Genomic DNA, 19,346 nt, shown 5'->3' with positions numbered 1-19,346 from the left:
TCCTTAGCCCATTTATTGGTTGGGTTATTTGGCTTTTTTTTTTCCTTTGGTGTTAAGTGTTTTGAGTTCTTTATATATCCTGGGGATTAGTGCTCTATCTGATTTGTGTGTGGCAAAAATTTGCTCCAATCTGTAGGCTCTCTATTTACCTCACTGTTTCTTATGCTGAGAAGAAGCTTTTCAGTTGAATCCATCCTATTTATTAATTCTTGATTTTATTTCTTACACTTTAGGAGTCTTGTTAAGGAAGTAGGGGCCTAATCTGACATAATGAAGATTTGGTCCTACTTTATTTGGTATAGGGTCTCTGGTTTAATTCCTAGGTCCTTGATCCATTTGAGTTGTGTTTTATGCATGGTGAGACATGGGAGTTTAGTTTAATTTTGTTTTGCATAGATTTCCAGTATTCCCAGCACCATTTATTGAAGAGGTTGTCTTTTCTCCAATGTATGTTTTTTGGCACCTTTGTCAAGTATGATATAACTGTATCTATGTAGGTTTGTCTCTGTATCCTCTATTCTGTACCTTTGGTCTACATGTCTGATTTGGTGCCAATATCATGCCGTTTTTGTTACTATTGCTCTGTAGTATAGTTTAAGGTCTGGTGTAGTGATGCCACCTGCTTCACTCTTCTTTTTTTTTAAGACAGAGAGAGAGACAGAGAGAGAGAGAATTTTTAATTTTTTTTTTTTTTTTTTTTAGTTTTTGGCGGACACAACATCTTTGTTTGTATGTGGTGCTGAGGATTGAACCCGGGCCGCACGCATGCCAGGCGAGCACGCTACGGCTTGAGCCACATCCCCAGCCCATGCTTCACTCTTCTTGCTAAGGATTGCTTTGGCTATTCTGGGTCTCTTATTTTTCCAGATGAATTTCATGATTGCTTTCTATTTCTATGAGGAATACCATTGGGATTTTGATTGGAATTGCATTAAATCTGTATAGTACTTTTGGTAGTATGGCCATTTTGACAATATTAATTCTGCTTATCCAAGAACAGGGGAGATCTTTCCATCTTCTAAGGTCTTCTTTAATTTCTTTCTTTAGCATTCTGTAGTTTTCATTGTAGAGGTCTTTCACCTCTTTTGTTGATTCCCAAGTATTTTTTTTAGGCTATTGTAAATGGGGTAGTTTCCCAATTTCTCTTTCAGAGGAGTCATCACTGATGACATCACTGATGTACAGAAATGCATTTGATTTATGGGTGTTGGTTTCATATCCTGCTACTCAAACTATCACTAATTGCCGACAACATGATTCCATACTTAGAGAATCTGAAAAATTCCACCAGAAAATTTCTAGAACTAATAAATGAATTCAGCAAAGTAGTAGGATATAAAACCAACACCCATAAATTAATGGTCTTTCAGTGATCACCAAGAGAATGCCTAAATCCTAGCTGGTAAGAAGAAGGATCCCACTCTAATGTAGATGTCTAATGGGGGCATTTCAATAATCTAAAACAAGTATGTTTGTAATTTAACTACCTTTCAAATAGGTGGCTTCCTTCCCAGTTCTCTCTGTTCTGTGTAGCCTGCTGAGTCTTGTCAGTTTTACCTTTGTGAAAGTCTACTTTCAAATCCTCATCCCTCTACAAAATAGCTCATTTGCTCTGCACAATTAAAAGGCCCAAATCCCTACTTGCCTGTGTTGGAAGCTGTCCCAGGTTCTCTTCCTATCCAAATCCCGCCCTACTTTATGGACTGCTTGAACCTAACATTCAGGCAGAAAGTAATCTCTCCACTTTCTGAATAATAATCTTTCTTATTTTCTGTAGAACAGAATTGCTTCCCTTGATATTCTTAGGTATCTCCTTGGGAGTATATACCATCTTCTCAATAAGATTTTTTTTTATTAGTTACACATGACAGTACAATGATCTTGACATTTCATACATTTGAATCAAAAGGGGTATAATTACTCATTTTTCTGATTGTACAGGTTGCAGAATCACATTGGTCATACAGTCACCTATATACATACAGCAATAATAATGTCTATTTTATTCTGCTGCCCTTCCTATCCCCCCTTCCCTTCCCCCCTCCTCCCTTTTTCTTGCATGCAGAAGGAGCTCAATAAAACTGATCAGCTGGGTTGGGAAGGCAATGATAGTTACTGGAAAGAATATGGACTTTAGAGTGGGGCACTGTAATAGGGGGCTATTAGTGATTCACTGTCCTCATCTGTAAAATGGGGACAGTAAAATCCACCCTGCATATATCTCAGTAAGATCTCTCCCTCACTTTGTGGGGTCTGAAGATCATATATGTAAAGCTTTTAACATTTTAAATAAATGCTAGGCATTTTTAGTTTTGTGTTATAAAATAGATAGTAGTGATATATCCTTTAATTTTAAAGTCAGTTATAGGTGCATGTGATAAATTTTATTGTAGAAAGAATGAATTAATACTTTTTCAGGGACAACATACAAACAGCAGAAATATAACTATTAGTAGTCCTTTCTTCCAAGTATAAATTCTAGGTAAGTAAAAAATGAGTTAACAATTATAGGTTTTTTTAGTCACTTTTATATGTATAAGCACTGGGATCTTTCTGATAGTCATCCTGAAAATAAAGCTTTTAGGTAATGAACTTTTGATTATCATTTGTAATAAGATAATTAGCAAGTCTCAAAAAGCCTTTTTAAATATGAAACATCCAAGGCTTAAAAATATGGATAATAATACAGCCAACATTTAGTTTATTTTTAAAGATATTTATTAAATGAATCAAGAATTTTCAGAGCTATAAGAAGTGAGTAGTAGTTGATATGTGAAATGAAACAGTGATGGGTAGGTGGGGTTAAGCTTTTAAAGGATAAAGTGAGATATATGCAAATGGAAAGTTGGAAGACTGCTTGTGCTTTGACCACCTACTTTTTCAATAATTCCAAGGCTACCCATTTTCCTAAGACAGTAACCTCTAGGTAAATCCTATATAGACTTCTGTGAAACCCAACCAATATTGAGGACAATAATCTTGCTACACGGCAATATTTGCTTCCATTGCAATTCAATAGAATATGACTTTTAGAAGGCTGAGATATAACTTTCCACCTAATCTTCTGTTGAATCATTAATATCTCTTTTTGTAAGACAAAATGTCAGAAAATTACAGCTGCCAGCCAACACTAGTTCAAAAATCCAAGATTATATTTATGGTTTCAGTGTTTCTCAGTGATTATGACACCTTCTTCAAAGAAGAAATCATGGCTCTTTCAAAGAAAAACACCCATCAAAAATTAGCTGAAATAGTCAAAGCTAGTTTAATGATTAAAATACGATTTACAAGAGTTTAGTTGGAAGAATCATCCATCAATGGAGCTTAAGGCTAGTAGGGAGTTAGGACACTAGTGGATCTAATTCCTGATTTTGTAATTATAATAGTATAGCTATAGAAACGTGGTACTTTGGATGCCTTCTGTTGCTCCTCCAGAACCTCTTTCTACCCTTCTCCACCTGCCTGTCCATCTGGGAGCTACACCTGTAAAGACCAATAAATAAATAAATAAACAACAATAACAGCAATAAAGCAAAATGGGCTGCCTTGTCTCCTGGCTTTGGTTTATTGACCAATGGGGAGTTCTAGCAGGATCTCTAAAGAAAAGATTATTCTTAGGGGCCCCTGGCAGGGTGCCTGCCTTGATTAAAGGTTGTGTTCCACATCAGGCAACCCTTTCTTTCCACAATCTTTTAATCACCCTTGGTTTGTCGCTTTAGGCATAAGCCTAGTAAGAGCAATTTTGGAACTTGAGCATTGCCCTACCTGTTGTGATTTCTTGCACAAAATATTTCTCAAATTTTAATTCATGTTGGAGTCATCTGAGGGCTCCAGAAACCATAAATCACCCTCACTGTAGAATTTGTGACTCATTGTGTCTGAGGTGGGTGTTGGGAATTTGCATTTCTAATAAGCTCCCAGGTGGTGCTGGGGTGGGCAGCTTAGAAAACTACTACCCCTATGACCCTGGACCTTGACCACCTCTTTGTAAATTATCCTGATGTGAGTTTTCTGTCTCTCCCTTCTGGAATCGAATACAAATAGCTATAAAACATTAGTTGAAAATAGACAAAAGTTTATTTTATGGTTAAACGTGATTTGCAGGTGCTTGTTTGAAAAACCTTCAAAGAAGAGAGAGATGTGGAAATTTAGAAAATCATTTTGTCCAATCCTTTAATTTCAGAGCAGAAAGAATGTGGACAATGAAAGGTCAGGATTTGCCTGAGGTGGCTGGGAATATCAGGGAGGATTCATCCCCATCCCCTTACCACACACAGGCGCGCGCTCTCTCTCTCTCTCTCTCTCTCACACACACACACACACACACACACACACACCTTAAATTGTGTTAGTCTCCTTCTGTATGTTAGGGCACCAATCTACACGTGTGCCTTATAATCTGGGGCTGGCGGCAGTCAGTTTTCTAACTCTGTACTCAGCATAGTGCTTAGTAAAACACGTTTCATTGAACTTTCGTGTCCACAGATGATCAAGGTAGATGATTGGGCCCTTGTTTAAATGATCTGGGAATTCGGCATTATCTTCCAAGTCATCTTGTCCTTGCTCACAGGGAAACTCACCTGACACTTTGCTTTTCTCTCACAATGCTTTCCAAAGACCTTTTCCTTGTTAATTTGTATCAGCCCAACTTTTTAAAGCTGTTATCTGAGATCCCCACACCTACACTCAATCTGTTCAAGTCACTGCTTTACTCAGGCTGTGGTTCTTTTCCTTGTCTTCGAAGTCCCTCGAGCAGGTCTCCACTGTCTGCCCAGTTCCTCCCATTTTTCCCTGGGAGCTGCTGCCTGATGCAATGTTCCCACCCCTGGCCACAAGTTGGACAAGGAGTCCCTCTGATACACAAGGACAAGTTTCCTTCCCCAAGACTCTTCACTCTGGGCCACCACATTTCTCTGAGATGCCTAAAAATGTGAGAATAAAAACTTGGGAGCTTCAAAGTTTCTGCAGAGAAAGTCTTGCAGCAGCCAAGTGAGAAGAAACGAGGATGTACCATGCCACCAGGGGATCATGGGCACCACCCCTGCTTCCCGCTGTTCCTGAGGTTTTGGGAGACCTTAGCCATCCTGTCCCTCAGCTGCTAAGCTCCTAAAAACTCATTTTTCCCCCTAAGCAATTTAAATTGCATTTCTAATATACAAAGTCATTTTTCTAATTACTGAAGTACCACTAATAGTCATTTTTGTTCACCTGCTCATTATTAGTAATAATCAACTGCACTTTTTGAGTACTTCCCATGAGCCATTTAATCCAAACAGTCCTCAGAGGTGGGCATTAACAGAAGAGGAAACAGATGGTACGAGATTCACACAGCCACCTATTGGCTCAATATCTTGCAGTCAGGCATGGCTGAGTCCAGATCCCTACCAGGTCTCTCCAGACCTAGGCAGCATGGATTCGTAACCACTGTACGCTGTTCAGATCTCAATTAGACAGAAATTCCTCTTCAAATAAGAGCAGAACAGGATTTTCAGTGCTTTTTTTTTTTTTTTTTTTTTTATACACTGTTTAAGANAAAAAATTTTTTTTTTTTTTTTTTTTTTTTTTTAGCATCTCAGAGTTGATCGTCTTACTATTAAGTTTCACAGTGTGAACTTAACATCTCTGTATATTTGCTCCTAAAGCTTCCTCTGGTCATTGCATACTCCTCAGCCAAACCTCTGCCTGGTGACATGCTGTTCATCCTTAGGAGCCATCGTTGATGGAACCTCCTGTTGAGCCTTCTAAGACTGGCTTCTGAATGAATCATTCCCTTTTTTCTTTGTTCCCAATTAACATTAAACTGTAGATAATTCGTTATATGTCTGATGCTGAAACTGCATTAAGGGTCCATTTTTGCATGAGCTATGTATCTTCATTTATCTGATTCTTCTCCTGACACACTACCTGCCAAATAACAGATGCATAATAACTACTTGAACCAAATGGAATTTGGGAGCATGCAGAGCCCAACCTCTGCAGATAAAGAAATCATATTCTGCTGGGCACAGTGGCACACAGCTGTAATCCCAGTGATTTGGGAAGCTGAGGCAGGAAGATTGCAAATTGGAGGCCAGCCTCAGTAACTCAATAAGTCCCCGTCTCAAAACAAAAAATTGCAAGGGCTGGGGATATAGTTCAGTGGATTGAACCCCTGGGTTCAATCCCCAGTACAAAAGAAAAAAAATGAAGAAAGCATATTCTACTGCCTAGATAAATATGCAAAAACCCCAAGATGGTCCTACTACTGTGCTCAAGTGAACATACATCCTGGGGAAGGAAAGGGGAGCCCACCTGACTTGAAATAGTGAAACACTTCTCACTCATCACTCCTCCTGCACTTGACCCTCAATACGTTTTCAAGTCTGAGCACCATACACTGGTGTGCAATCCCAGCTGCTATGCAGGTACTCACTGTGGCACTTATAATAGAATATAAATATGATTGATTTATAATACTTAGCGGCATCCTTGGTGACATTCTGAATATTTTTATCAGGGCTGACTTCATGTTAATTGAACGGTATGGACCATGTAGGGTGAAACGGTGCCTCCTTCATTATTATAACAATATTAACATAGCATTCATTTAAGCATATTAATTAGTATGTAATGCTTCTGTTGGCTTTTTTGGAGTAGCTGTACATATTTAATTTTTAAAAATTCCAGGATTAGGATTAGAGGTAACTGTCTCATGGCCCACGCCCTGAAATGTGCCTCCAAGGTATGGCCATGAAGTTTAAAGTTTGCCTTTTTAGGACAATGATCGAAACATTTCCAGTGGCTGAACTACTCTCTGGTCTCTTCCACATACCAGCCAGTGGTCAGCTGGCAGCAGACAATAGGCTACATCACAGAATCCAGGACAATAGTAACTCAGTGTAAACAAGGAAGCAAGATAAATTACCAGTGAGGGGAACCATTTAGCACTTGCTAAGCTACACATGAGTTGCCAGTTTTTCAGTTTACGGGTATTTTATCTCCATGCTATTTAAATTGCTACCCTATCTATTTCTAGACAATCCCCTTTCCACCTGCCATGCCAAAGGATTGCAAAATGAAACCTCCTGGTAGACTAAAATATGATGAGAAGGCTCACTTATACAAAAATAAAATATAAAGGACAATTGAAAATAAATTTTAAAAAGACTCTTGAAGTATGTGACATCAGCCCCTTTTCGAAGAGCTTGAAAAATTGCACATTCCCTAATTTTTAGCTTCTTTCTATTGAATTTGAACTGTGCTAGGTGCAGTAACCATTTTGGAGATGTAAAATAAGAACCTTATGTATGTTTGACACTTTTATTATAATGATATTAACATAAATTCATTTAAGCATATTGATTCGTATGTAATGTTTCTGTTGGCTTTTTTGAGTAGCTGTGCATTTTTAATTGTTAAAAATTCCAATATTTGATGGTAAATTTCAATTAGATCACCTTGAAATACTTAAAAATAGACAGTTTAGGTAGCTGTGTCTTTATAAACCCCACTTATTTTTCTCAAGATTGAAAAAGAAAACAAGGCGAGCTTTTGTCAGGGATGGAAAGGCCTGGACTGTGGAACTAACACCTCCAGTTCTGGCTGGAGCTTCTTGTTTCTTGTTGACTCTTGACAGCTCAAAAACTTCCTTTATTTCCTGGACACTTCCGCTTCTTGAGGTTCTCATTTGATTGCGTCAAGTGATTACTCACCTCTTAAATAACATGACTGATTCAGAGCCAAATTAAAGCAAGGGTGCCTGTGATAATTCAGGATTCTCATCTACCTTCTTTCCACCTTCTCAGAAGCACCACAGCAACACAGAGCCTCCAAGGCCCAGAGAGATTGATACCCTGTTCCCCACCTGTGTCAGTGATGAATGAATGAACTCATGACTGATGGGGGAGACAAACACAAATGCCCTGAGAGTGGGGAGAATGGTGTGTCTGCCTTGGAGCTAATACCCCTCAGCACCTAAACCGATTCTGGTTTTTGATGTGTAACACCCGGGTGAGCCTCATCAGAGTCAATTAGTATTGTTTGAGGTCAGGCTGTACATTGAACATTTTATCTGATTCTTAAAATGAGTATAGCACAGATAGATAGATACAAAGATAATTATGGATATATGTCTATTCATGTTTGACATACATACAGATATTTTCTAGCTCTGACAACTGAGAAGGCCTAGATTCAGAGGTACCCCAACAGTAATGAGCATACCCACAACCAGTTATTAGTTCCTAAATACCTTTCTCTAAGGAAATAGGAGTCCCTGAAGAAATTATCCATTCTAGGAGTGAGGCAGGGAAAATAAAAGATGAGCTCAGAGCATCAAGGAGTAAGGAAGAACTCAAAAAGTCATGTCAAAAGAACACAGAAGGCAATCTCAAAGTGTTCCCCATGGTCAAAGCTGGATTTGAGCAAAATTTGAGCAAAAGAAGTAAACAAGTTTGATCATAACTCAAAGTATGAACTAAATATATATGAGTCTATATATGAGTCCAACATAAATAAACTGTTGAATGGATTAATAAAGGGAGGAAAAGAGACACATCTTTACATGAAAATTTCAGATAATATATGCAGACACTCCCCCTCTAGAAAATAAAGCTTAAAACCAATTTCTCACCCCAAAACATGCACTGGACTTCATGACTGGCTACCAAAGAATATACAAAGCAGGAAAAGCTGAGAAACCTGATGTGTTAGCTTTGCATTGCTGTGACAAAATACCTGCGATAAATAAAAGAAGAAAATATTTATTTGGGGCTCATGGTTCAGAAGTTTCAGTTCATAGTCAGCTGGTTCCTTTTGCTTTGGGGCTGAAGTGAGAGACTGAACATTATGACTCACTTCTTGGTGGCCAGGAAGCAGAGAGAAAGGGGGGGAGGTCAGAAGAGAAGAAGGGGCTGGGGACAAAATATGCCCTTCAAAGGCCTTCCCCCATAACCTACCTCTTCCAACCAGGGCTTACCTTCTAAAGTTTCCACTACTTCTCAATAGTGCCACCAGCTAGAGACCACACCTTCAACACACAAGACTTTGGGAGACATTAAAAATCCAAATGAAAGTACCTCATGATGAACACTACTTTGGCCAGGTGACTAGGGTTAAGATTATCCATGGTAAGTCATATTGGTAGCATATAATGATTGATGTTACATGGAAAGCTGACTTTATCTCTCTGGTGTTCCTCCCTCAAACCCATATCCTCAATACAACCATGAGAACAAAACCTTTGGCAAACCCCAATTCAGAGACATTCTAAAAAATACTTTAACGGCTGTCTTCAAGACTGTCAAGGTTGTGGAAAAAGAAAGGAAAGATTAAAGAACTGTCACAGATCATAGGTCACAAAAGAGATGTGATGACTCAATATAATATTGTATCCTAGATGAGATCCTGAAATAGAAAAAGGACATTAGTGAGAACTAATGGAGTACAAATGAAGTTTGGAATTTGTTTAAATAGTAGAGTGGGAGAATGGGAGGAATAGACGAACTCTAGATAGGGCAGAGGAGGTTGGAGGGGAAGGGAGGGGGCATGGGGTTATTAATGATAGTGGAATGTGATGATCATTATTATCCAAAGTACAGGTGTAAAGATATGAATTGGTATGAATATACTGTGTACACAACCGGATAAATGAAAAATCGTGCTCTATATGTGTAATAAGAAATAGACTTAAAACATTAAGGTGTCAGGACTCATATGCTCTCCCCAGATGTCTGCAGTTTCAACCCTGCCTGTCCACAGACCCTCCAAGGGGAACTGCAAGCTTNAACTTTGTACCAACAATTCGGTAATTTTGAGGCATAGATTAATTTTCATAGTAGAAGAAGTGCCAATTTTCTCTTCAGATGCTGACTTTTCAACCAATTTATAACTAAGATAGTATCCTCTGATTCCTCTGAATTTTTATTTAAGATATATACAGGCCCAAGAAGTAAATAACAACCATACATGTCAGGTGTTTCTTGGTGAAATGAACATAATACCAGAGTATAGTATGAATTGTACTGATCTATTTATTTCATGATAATAGATCAATAGGAAAAGATACCTTAAATCAGAGTTATATAAGTATATCAAAATAGAGCACTGACCTAAAGTCTGGGCCTGTATTTTAGCCCTCAGTCATTTTCTAGCCTATCCTGTTATCATCTTACTTTGGACAAGGCAGTTCATCTCTCTGGGCCTCCATTTTCCCATTTTAAAACAAGGGGCTGGCAGCAGACAACCCCTGAGATCCCTTCCTGTCCCAGATGCTTTGGTTCAACACCACTGCCCCTCTGCTGGTCCTGCCAATGTGTTGGTGCTACACGCTACTTCAAATAGAAACTTGGTTTGTCTATAACGTGTGCTCCCTTGATAGCTTATGAAAGGCCTTTTTGTTATACAGTGCTTTTTCCCCTAGTTTTACAGACTTAGTTACTGTAATGATGTTTCTAGCTATTTTCTTGATGTCTCAGTAAATTTGCATTTGATATATTGTTGGTGAGATTGTGTTGTTTTGTAACGTTCTTTGGCTACTCATCTGTCCAGCATCTTATTAACCTTAACACTGTGATCATTGTTTAAAATATGTTCTGTAGAAAGAATAAAAACATTTACTTCACAGCGAGCATGTTCACAGATTTGAAAGAAAGTTCATTAAAAAGCACTGTTGCTTTCTTAAAAAAAAAAAAAGAATTGTAATACATTCCGTTGTCATATATAAATTTTTTAAAAAAAATTTTAAAGATGAAAAGATTAAAAATAATAATAAATAAATAGTAATATGCCAATGTTTATTTCTTCATGTCAACAAATGAACCATTCAGGTGGAAGAGTTGAGAATGAGGGGGCAGGTCATGTTAGGATGGTCCCCTCTGAGCCCAGCACCCTATGTGACAGACCTAGTTACAGGCTCATAAAGCCAATCCTGGACTGAGGATTCAGGGAGCATTAATCAGAGTAGGAGGGAGCATGGTCTTTGGTGGACTCTGAAGGCTGGGCTTTCATCCGTGACCCTGAATGGAGGTTGCAGTAATTGAGGAGACACACGAAATAGATTTTAGTGACCAATCTGATGGGAACATGTCAGTAGGTTTCCTCAGAGATTTCCTTGGCATTTTTACCAGTTATGAATTTGACAACCTGAGGAAGGAAAGCATGCCTCACATAATACTTTTCTTTCCTTGCGATAAACTATTTGGCTGTTTTAACAGTTTTAATTCAGAATACACATATCCATCCAAGTACCATTTTCTAATATTCATCTCTAGTTAATGAATTTATCCAAAAATGATTATTTATCTTAGAAACTCAGAGCTCACCAACATAGCACTTTCTTTTTAGGAACCCTTTTTATGGAATTAAAAAGGAGCTCGTCAGAATTGTGATTGTTGCTGCCATATATTTGACTGCCAATATGGTAAAATCTACTTCTGATTTTTCCACAGGAAGTTCTCAAACTGGTTTGCTCTCTGTCTTCCCAGGTACCTCCAGGTCATCAGTCACTCGATGTAAGCCAGGAGCCAACTGCCCCAGTTCACACGGTGGCATCAGTAGACAACTGTCTCCTTTATCTATCACTGAGGATTCTTCTGCTCCCATCCTTGAACTTCAGAGCCGAGGATCCTCTGGAGTTTGTGGACATAGAGTCGAGAGACAGAACAGATCAGGTATGTGGGTGACCTTCTCTTGAACAACATCTTGGTAGCTTTCTAATGAGCCATGGAAGATCTTTCCCTCCACACAGAAGGCAGAGACATTATGTGGGCTCTTAGGAGTGGGTTTGGGGAAGGTCCATCAGGTAGGAGGAGGAAAAATATGGGAAGTAGGTTGAAGCAATCTATTAGGGGTGTACAGTGTAGCAGAGAAGCTGAATACCAAATCCTGTAGTTGAAGAACTTAACACAGTGACTTCTAATGAAGTGTACAAGGTAGCTAGTTTTCTCATCTTCAAAATGTCAAAATCCTTTATCTCAGCTCAGGGATTCAGTAATAACACACTGTGCCCATTACAAAAAAGACAAGAACATCAATAAAATCACAGAATCTCTATCATCTTCATCAGGACTACCCATCTCTGGTGCCCCTCTAGTTTTCCCAATTGTATACTTCCTGCAGGGAGGGGAATTCACTTGCCTCACTGATCAGCAGTTTCAGATCATTAAGTCTTTTAGCCCTTCCTCACATCCACCTAACCACCCACCAATGCTTGAGTCCCTGGGATTGCTAGCTAGATCTCATAACTATGCCGTGAGTTTCCCAACAAACTTCTCATTTCTAAAGGCAGCTGGGTCTACGAGGCGGCTGCCCAAGACTGTTGCTTTTTGGTGGTGGATACCTTCTTTCTTGTCCCAGAGAATGCTCTAAAGTCCCAGGTTCATATTCACTTCCTTTCATATGACCATTTTTCCACCTTCCTGAAAAGAGAGAACAATTGTCTGTTAGCAAACACTTTCCTCTCTCAGAGGTCAGAGTGTCTCTGTGCTTTTGTCTATCCATTATCATCACTGTGGAAATGTTTCTGGTGTGTGTTTCTTTCTATCTGATGTTAGGTCTTCTACATGAATCCATGATCTCCTCCTCCCACCCTATTTCCCCTGCATTTACAAAGCCTCTCCCATGTGTTTCTTCACCTTGGCTGGCAATGTATTAAAATCTCTTTCATCTTCAAAACAGTGACAACAACAGCAGAAACAACAAAACACACCATCTAAAATAACAGGATGGTTAAAGAAAACAAACAAACCAGAATGTTGAGAAAATGGGCACAGTTTTTTTTTTTTTTCAGTAGAAAAAGGGTAACTCAGGAAATTCAATTAGGGGTGGATGGTTGAAAAAAGGGGGATGGTAGTAGAGAAGATGTGAAGCCTCTTCTAAGGTCCTGCTAATTTAAGGATAGATTTTTATATAAGAGAAGGTGTTTTTTTTTTCTTTTTTCAAAAATAGCCTATTTTTAAATGGTATCTGAGCAGACCTCCCCCCCAGGCTAAAACTCTTTAAAAAGTAAGAAAAAATGACACTTTCTTAAATCTTTATTAAGTTTTAATTGGCTTTAATAAATTTTAGTCATATTCCTATTGTCCCAGTTGTTTGCAAAACAGAATGTTCCAGTTAATTAAATATTCTGGTTAATAAAGACTTGTCCCATCTATCATACATGAATTACAAACTTTAAAACCATACCACTAAAGATCACCTCGAACATAATTTACTTTCTGTGATAATTAGAAGGAACTCAGGGACCTTCCAGTGCAGCAAAAAGAAGAGAGAAAAATAGAATAACATGAAAAGAAGCTCACCATGATTTCATGAATATGATGGTACTTCACCTCAAAATGAATCTCATATGCTAGATCTTACCATCCTTTGACAGATAAAGAATCTAAGGCTGGAATTAAGCACATACTCAGGGCTCTACAATTACAGTACTGGGACTTAAATACATGCTTCCGAAGTCCAGTGGCTTCTACCAGCAATCTGTATGATTTCAATAAAGGTTCATAGAAATGGGTAGAATTCCTAGTACACCCAATTTAGTGCTATATACAAAGCTATAAATCCAAGCAGGAATGTAGAATGTCTTTTTTTAAAGCAAACAGAAAAATGAAAGCTCTGGATACCCAATCCTTCTAGGAAATTAAATTAATCCTTTGTAAAATTATAGAAGCTGTCAAAATTAAATATGGTCGTCAAAAGAAAAACTTACCCATGACTCAGAAGGATTTAAGTTGTTACTGGTATTATTAAAAGCACCGTCCATTGTACAGTGGTGTTCCAAAAGCAATCTTCAAAGACGGTAAGGATGGGGACACATTTCATCTCAAAAGGATATTTACAACCTTTAATGAATCATTCCTCCCTTATAAACTAGTCCCTAAGAACAACAGGATCTGAAGTATAGTAAGGAAAACCTTTCTCTTATGTATCACCTCTCGTAAATCTCATACAAGACTGCCATTCCTGTCAGGAAACAGAAAATTTTCCCCAAACCATTTCTGAAATCTCCAGTGCTAAAATGGAATGCTAAAGACTAAAAGCCTAGACAGAATCAATATTCAGAATAAAAATCTGGGACCCTGGAAACCTCAAATACCCCTTAATGTCTCAGTTTTATCATCTATAAAGTGGGAATGATTGTACCTATTCAATAGCATCTTGTTTTTCCAGCTTCCCAACCCAATAGTCTCTCATTCTACCTGCTTATTTACTCTAGTTTTCCTCTCTGCATAACCCACATGGACACAGAGGAAATGCTCAGAACAGTTATCAGGAACAGGTAGTGTCTGTACCTAGTGTAGGGAGCTGGCTCCCTTATATTTCCAGACTCACCTCAATGCCACTGTATCATGGAAGTTTCCCCGATCTTCTGCTAGCCCTTAACAAGTGCTTCTCTGCCTTATGTGGACTCGTATCTGTCAGAGTTGCCCCTGTCACACTGTGAGCTTAAGTCTTTCATCTTTGAACCCCTGGGAATCCAACTAGCTCCTGGTACAGTCTCCAAAAGATTTTGTTGAATAAATAAATAAAAGAATAAAGTTTTCATCTTTTGGAGCCCTAGGGCCTGAGAATTCAGTTGAGTTTTTAAGACTTAGAAGTCATGTAGTAATTGCTGTGTTCATACTTAACTTAGTTTATATTCCCAAATGAAGAATTCACTTTCAAAGCTTGCTTCCCCATCTCCCAAAATGATTATATCAGAAAGCCTTAGCTGGGTAAAGGTTTTTAACCCAGTGGGACAGTCATGCCAGGCTCATTAAACAGGAGGAACACTTTCAGCCACAGAGCAAGCAGGTTCTGGAGAGGTGATGTGAGAAGCCTCATCCACTATTAGTAACCTGTGAGCTGCACTGTTTTTGTTACCACCAGCGCAGGCCTTGTGCTCAAGGAGGGTTCCTGGGCATCCAAGGGAATCTTGCAGACAATTTTGCCTCCCTTCTCCAGGATTCTACCTTTGGAGGTCTCAGCTTGGGGACTCAGAGGGAACTCTGCTCCTGTTCAACTTTCTTCTAGGCATAGGAATTTATTATGTTGAACTAATTTTCTCCATCAGGGGAGATGGCCTTTATGATTGTCAATTGCAGAGAGCTTTGGCTATTTTAATGTGAGAAAAAAAATGCTACTAACTTTTCTTAGTAAATGTCAAAACACAAGGCAGAGCCTATTATGTTCCCAGAAATACATTAAATAGTAATTTGCTATGAGGTGGGAAATGGCTCTGTTATAGTCAGGATTTGCACTTGTTCTTGGGACACCTTGTTTTTCAATTTAATAGTCATCTTTGCTGCAATTTTTAAAATATCTCAGTGGAATATAAAAACAAATATTTATTTCTCACTCACTTTTCATGTTGGTGGAGCCTGGGCGGCTTCAGCTAGGTTCTGCTCATTCCCCCACATAGACTGAAAAAGCAACTTCTATTTAGGATTTTCCATTTTAGTGCTGGAGAGAAAGAGTAAAAGAGATGGTGGGGTCTTCGGATGCCTCTTAGAACTTCTGCTGAGAAGTGGTGTAACTCCCATCACTCATATTGGATTGAATCAGGCAATTCACATGGCCATGGCCAAAGTGTTTGGAAGAGAGGGTGTGCTCCTATAAGGAAGGGGGACCAGCATAGCATCTCCCATGTACATGAGCATCCTCAAGTGCTGGATAGCGTCCAGGTTCATGCTGTACCTTGTAGAGCAGAAATTATAAGAGAAAACAAGCCAGAATTATCAATCTCTTCTGATGGTAGTAGAAAAGAAAAACACTGGACATTCTGCCATCTTCCTCTTTGGTTGCATCCCTCTTTTTTAAGTTTCTGATGTGTTTGATTACTGTTTTGTAACCTGATTCCCACACATTTGTATTTGTATTCCTTTCCTGTTTTCAGGGGAAGATGGGACACAGACTCATCCTGAGAACAGCAGCCAAGAAAACACAATCAAGGCTCGCTGCCTGTCCTGCACGTCCGTGGTTCTGAAGGCCGTCTGGGGACTCTTGATCATATTGTCAGTTTCTTCGTCTTGGGTTGGAACCACACAGATTGTAAAAATTACTTATAAGAACTTCTACTGTCCATTTTTCATGACATGGTTTTCAACAAACTGGAACATTATGTTTTTTCCCGTCTATTATTCTGGTCATCTGGCCACTGCTCAAGAAAAGCAATCTCCAATGAAAAAATTCAGGTAGGTTTCATGTTAAATGGCCAGTAGGGGATGTCTGGGAAAATATACATCTGTATGTATACATAGTTTCATCTCTTCACAATATGAGTTGAGTTCTTGGGGAGTGAGAAGCAGGGTCTGAAGTTGATAATGAACCCAAGAAAATAGCCCTCCCCTTAAAAAATTATGTCTACAACATGCCAGGCACTGAGCTGCTACTTAATTTTTTAATTCACCATCGGTAACAACGCTTACCCCCCCCCTTTTTTTTTCTCCCAGTACTATGGAATGAACACAAAGCCTTGCACATGCTAGGCAAGAGTTCTACCCCTGAGCTACATTCCCCAGCCCAACATTCACCGTTTTTTAAAAATATTTTTTAAATGTTGATGGACCTTTATTTTATTCATGTATTTATATGCAGTGCTGAGAATCAAACCCAGTGCCTCACACATGCTAGACAAGCACTCCACCACTGAGCCACAACCCCAGCCCCTCAACATTCACCTTTTAAGATGGGGCTATTATCCCCATTTTGACACAACAGGAAACAGATTCAGAAAGGTTAAATGATTTGTTCAAGGTCAAACAGTTACAAATGATGGAACCCTGGTTTAAATCTAGATCTGCTTATCTCTAGAAGTCATGTTTTTAAAAATCTCAATGTCTCAAATCCAGAGTAAAAAAAAAAAAAAAATCTGAAAGATTCACAGTTTCAAAACATTTGCTCAATATCCCTGACACTACAATGCCTGAGCAGATGAAATGACCTAGGTTCATGCAGTGGGAGGTCTGGCCCTGGGCAACTTGAAAAGATTCCATTCTTTGCTGGCTGGGAGCTCATGTGGCCTTGTCTGTCTGTCTGATGGTCATGAGCAGTGGTGGCTGGGCTTCCTGGAATCTCGTAAGTTCTAGTGGTTGCTTCACACTGAGCCTGGCTTCTGCAGCTCCTCTTGGGGAGTGGAGGAAGTTGAGAGGGCTGAGGCAAACACAGCATTTGGCTCAACACTCTTTTGTGAGTGCACAGCTTCTTGAAAAGGAAAAGCCCAGAGATAAGCAATAACATCCAGAACAGCCCACTACGAGAAAACAGGGACCTTGGTGGAGAGCAGATGGGAGAGTGAGAGCTTATTGGTCTTCTGCAGAATGACCATCAGTTTGTCTTGCAGACACCAAAATAACCTTCCCAAGAGAAGAGAAATGCCTAACAAAAAGGATGACTGTTGTGATTGGTGCATTATAAGACTATTTCTAAGTGCTTAACAAACTGTGATGGGTCTCTCTCAAGTTACATTTCCTATAGCCAACCTGGAAGTACCTGGGAATACTATGAGCTATATGTGTCCGTGACAACTCAATTATAATTAAATAATTTAAGAAGGAAACTTAGAATCAATATTGTCTGCTTTGGAAGAAAGAATAAATCCCCATATGTATTTGCAATTGCTCAAGATATTTTTATTCAGTTCTATCAAAATAGACATAATCTTGAGGCATATTTTTTCCCATAACAGTATGTAATAAATTATAGCTGGGGAGCATCGTTATCAGAATAGTATCAGATAAAAATAGCGGTGTGTACCAGATAGCACTGTGTTCCACCTGAACATACCTGTGATTTAGATACACATGTTGGTAAAAATGACAAAAGAGTCTAATGAAAAGAGTGGTCCAAGAAGATTTTAAAGCAAGCCAAGGTGGTTTTATCTAAGATAACACATTTGCAAAAGGCTATTGCTGACAGAAATAATATTTGGGGAATGAGCTTCATCTTCTCCCCATCTCTCATGTCAGACTAACTCTGAACTTGGCAAAATCTGTGATTTGACAAGATACCTCCACCTGTTAGTGCAGGTAGAATGAAGTTGACTATTTCTGATCAAATAAGAAAGTTTCCATTGTTAAACACAGAACACTATTTTTGAAAGGATTGTTCTCTAGTGAGAACTGTAAAGGAGGTTGTCAGAAAATTCTTAGATCCTTGATCTGTTTTCCCTGTAGACTCATTAACACCATCTGCCAAGCAGGGACTCCCAAAGCTCCCAAAGGCAGAATGAGGGGAGACAGACTTAGTGTGAGACCGGAGACAGGAGTTCTCCCCTAGCACCAGAACTTCTGACAGTTTCTCTCCCAAATGGTATGAAAGCATTTCTAGTTTTATTTTCTCCCTATTACTTATATTAAAAGAATTTTCAATGTCCATTTGGAAGTAATTTTCAATGATTTAATCATTCCAATTGTATGCCACCAGAATTCAGTTGTCTCTGGTGAATTTGAAATTTATAAGAAAGAAATTATATCTCATAGTTTTAACAAGGTTATTTTCTTAGAGGGAATAAAAATTCTAGAACAAGTTAATTAGAGTGGCAGATATACTAGACTCTGCCAGGCACCTATGAAATGTGCTTTAAGTGTTATTTGGCATATAAGAAAGTATTCTATAACTAACCTCCATTCCAAGCTTTGCCACCTGTCAATGCCCCTTATCCAGAAATTTTGTTACCATCCCCCAAAGAGACCCACTGCTAATTGCTTCCCTATAAAAATCTTTTAAAATTTTATTTTATTTTAATTTTTTTAGTGTTCCCACTTCTTAGCACTTAGTGCTTACAGAGTATAAGGTTACACAAGTGATCTGGCATTTGGATAGTATTTTTCATTTCTGCAATAGTAGCAGAAATGCTAAATGGGCATAAGGTTGGTGGTGAGAATAAATGGGAAAAGAAAAGAGAACAATAAAGGAATGAGCACCTGGGGGACAGGGTCAGCCAGGTAAGAAGAGTCTTTACTGGGCAACTGCATTTTACCAGCCTTTCTGTCCCTGGGCTTTTCCCATGGGACCCTATCTGGCTTCCCTGTGGAATCCAAGTGTTCCCTCACCTGCATCCCAAGTCTTTTCTTGAGGGCACTCAACCCAGTATGATGGTAGGAAGATCTACCGCTGCCTAGGGCCAGCGATAAGAAAAAGAAATCCTTGAATCAGAAATGGGTTTCCTTTTGGTCACTGACAAATCTGTATTTAAAAAGTTGCTCTGTGGTTATGGATGACAGAATAAACCCATGCCTCTCCACTCTGGCTCTCCATGACAGCTTCCTCATGGAGCAGAACCATCGGGAGCACAGAAAGCAGACCTTGTGCCCAAGCTGGTCTAGGCACCATGCTGCTGGTTCTATATGTGATGCTGCTCCAGAATAAGCTCCCACCCCCCACTCCCCCAC

General features: G+C 39.0%; 1 protein-coding gene across 2 annotated transcripts in view; it reads left to right on the top strand.

The window, feature by feature from the left end:
- Slc35f4 (solute carrier family 35 member F4) overlaps positions 1-19,346 on the top strand; it is a 249,734-nt gene that overhangs the window by 204,767 nt on the left and 25,621 nt on the right. For both annotated transcript variants that reach the window (XM_048793653.1, XM_015480925.2), the window contains exons 2-3: positions 11,463-11,648; positions 15,851-16,148. In XM_048793653.1, coding sequence (XP_048649610.1) covers positions 11,463-11,648; positions 15,851-16,148 — 484 coding nt within the window. The remainder of the gene's footprint in view (positions 1-11,462; positions 11,649-15,850; positions 16,149-19,346) is intronic.

This window comes from Marmota marmota, unplaced genomic scaffold, assembly GCF_001458135.2.
Source record: "Marmota marmota marmota unplaced genomic scaffold, marMar, whole genome shotgun sequence".
Taxonomy (NCBI): Eukaryota; Metazoa; Chordata; class Mammalia; order Rodentia; family Sciuridae; genus Marmota; species Marmota marmota.
This window is presented reverse-complemented; position numbering and strand designations above follow the sequence as displayed.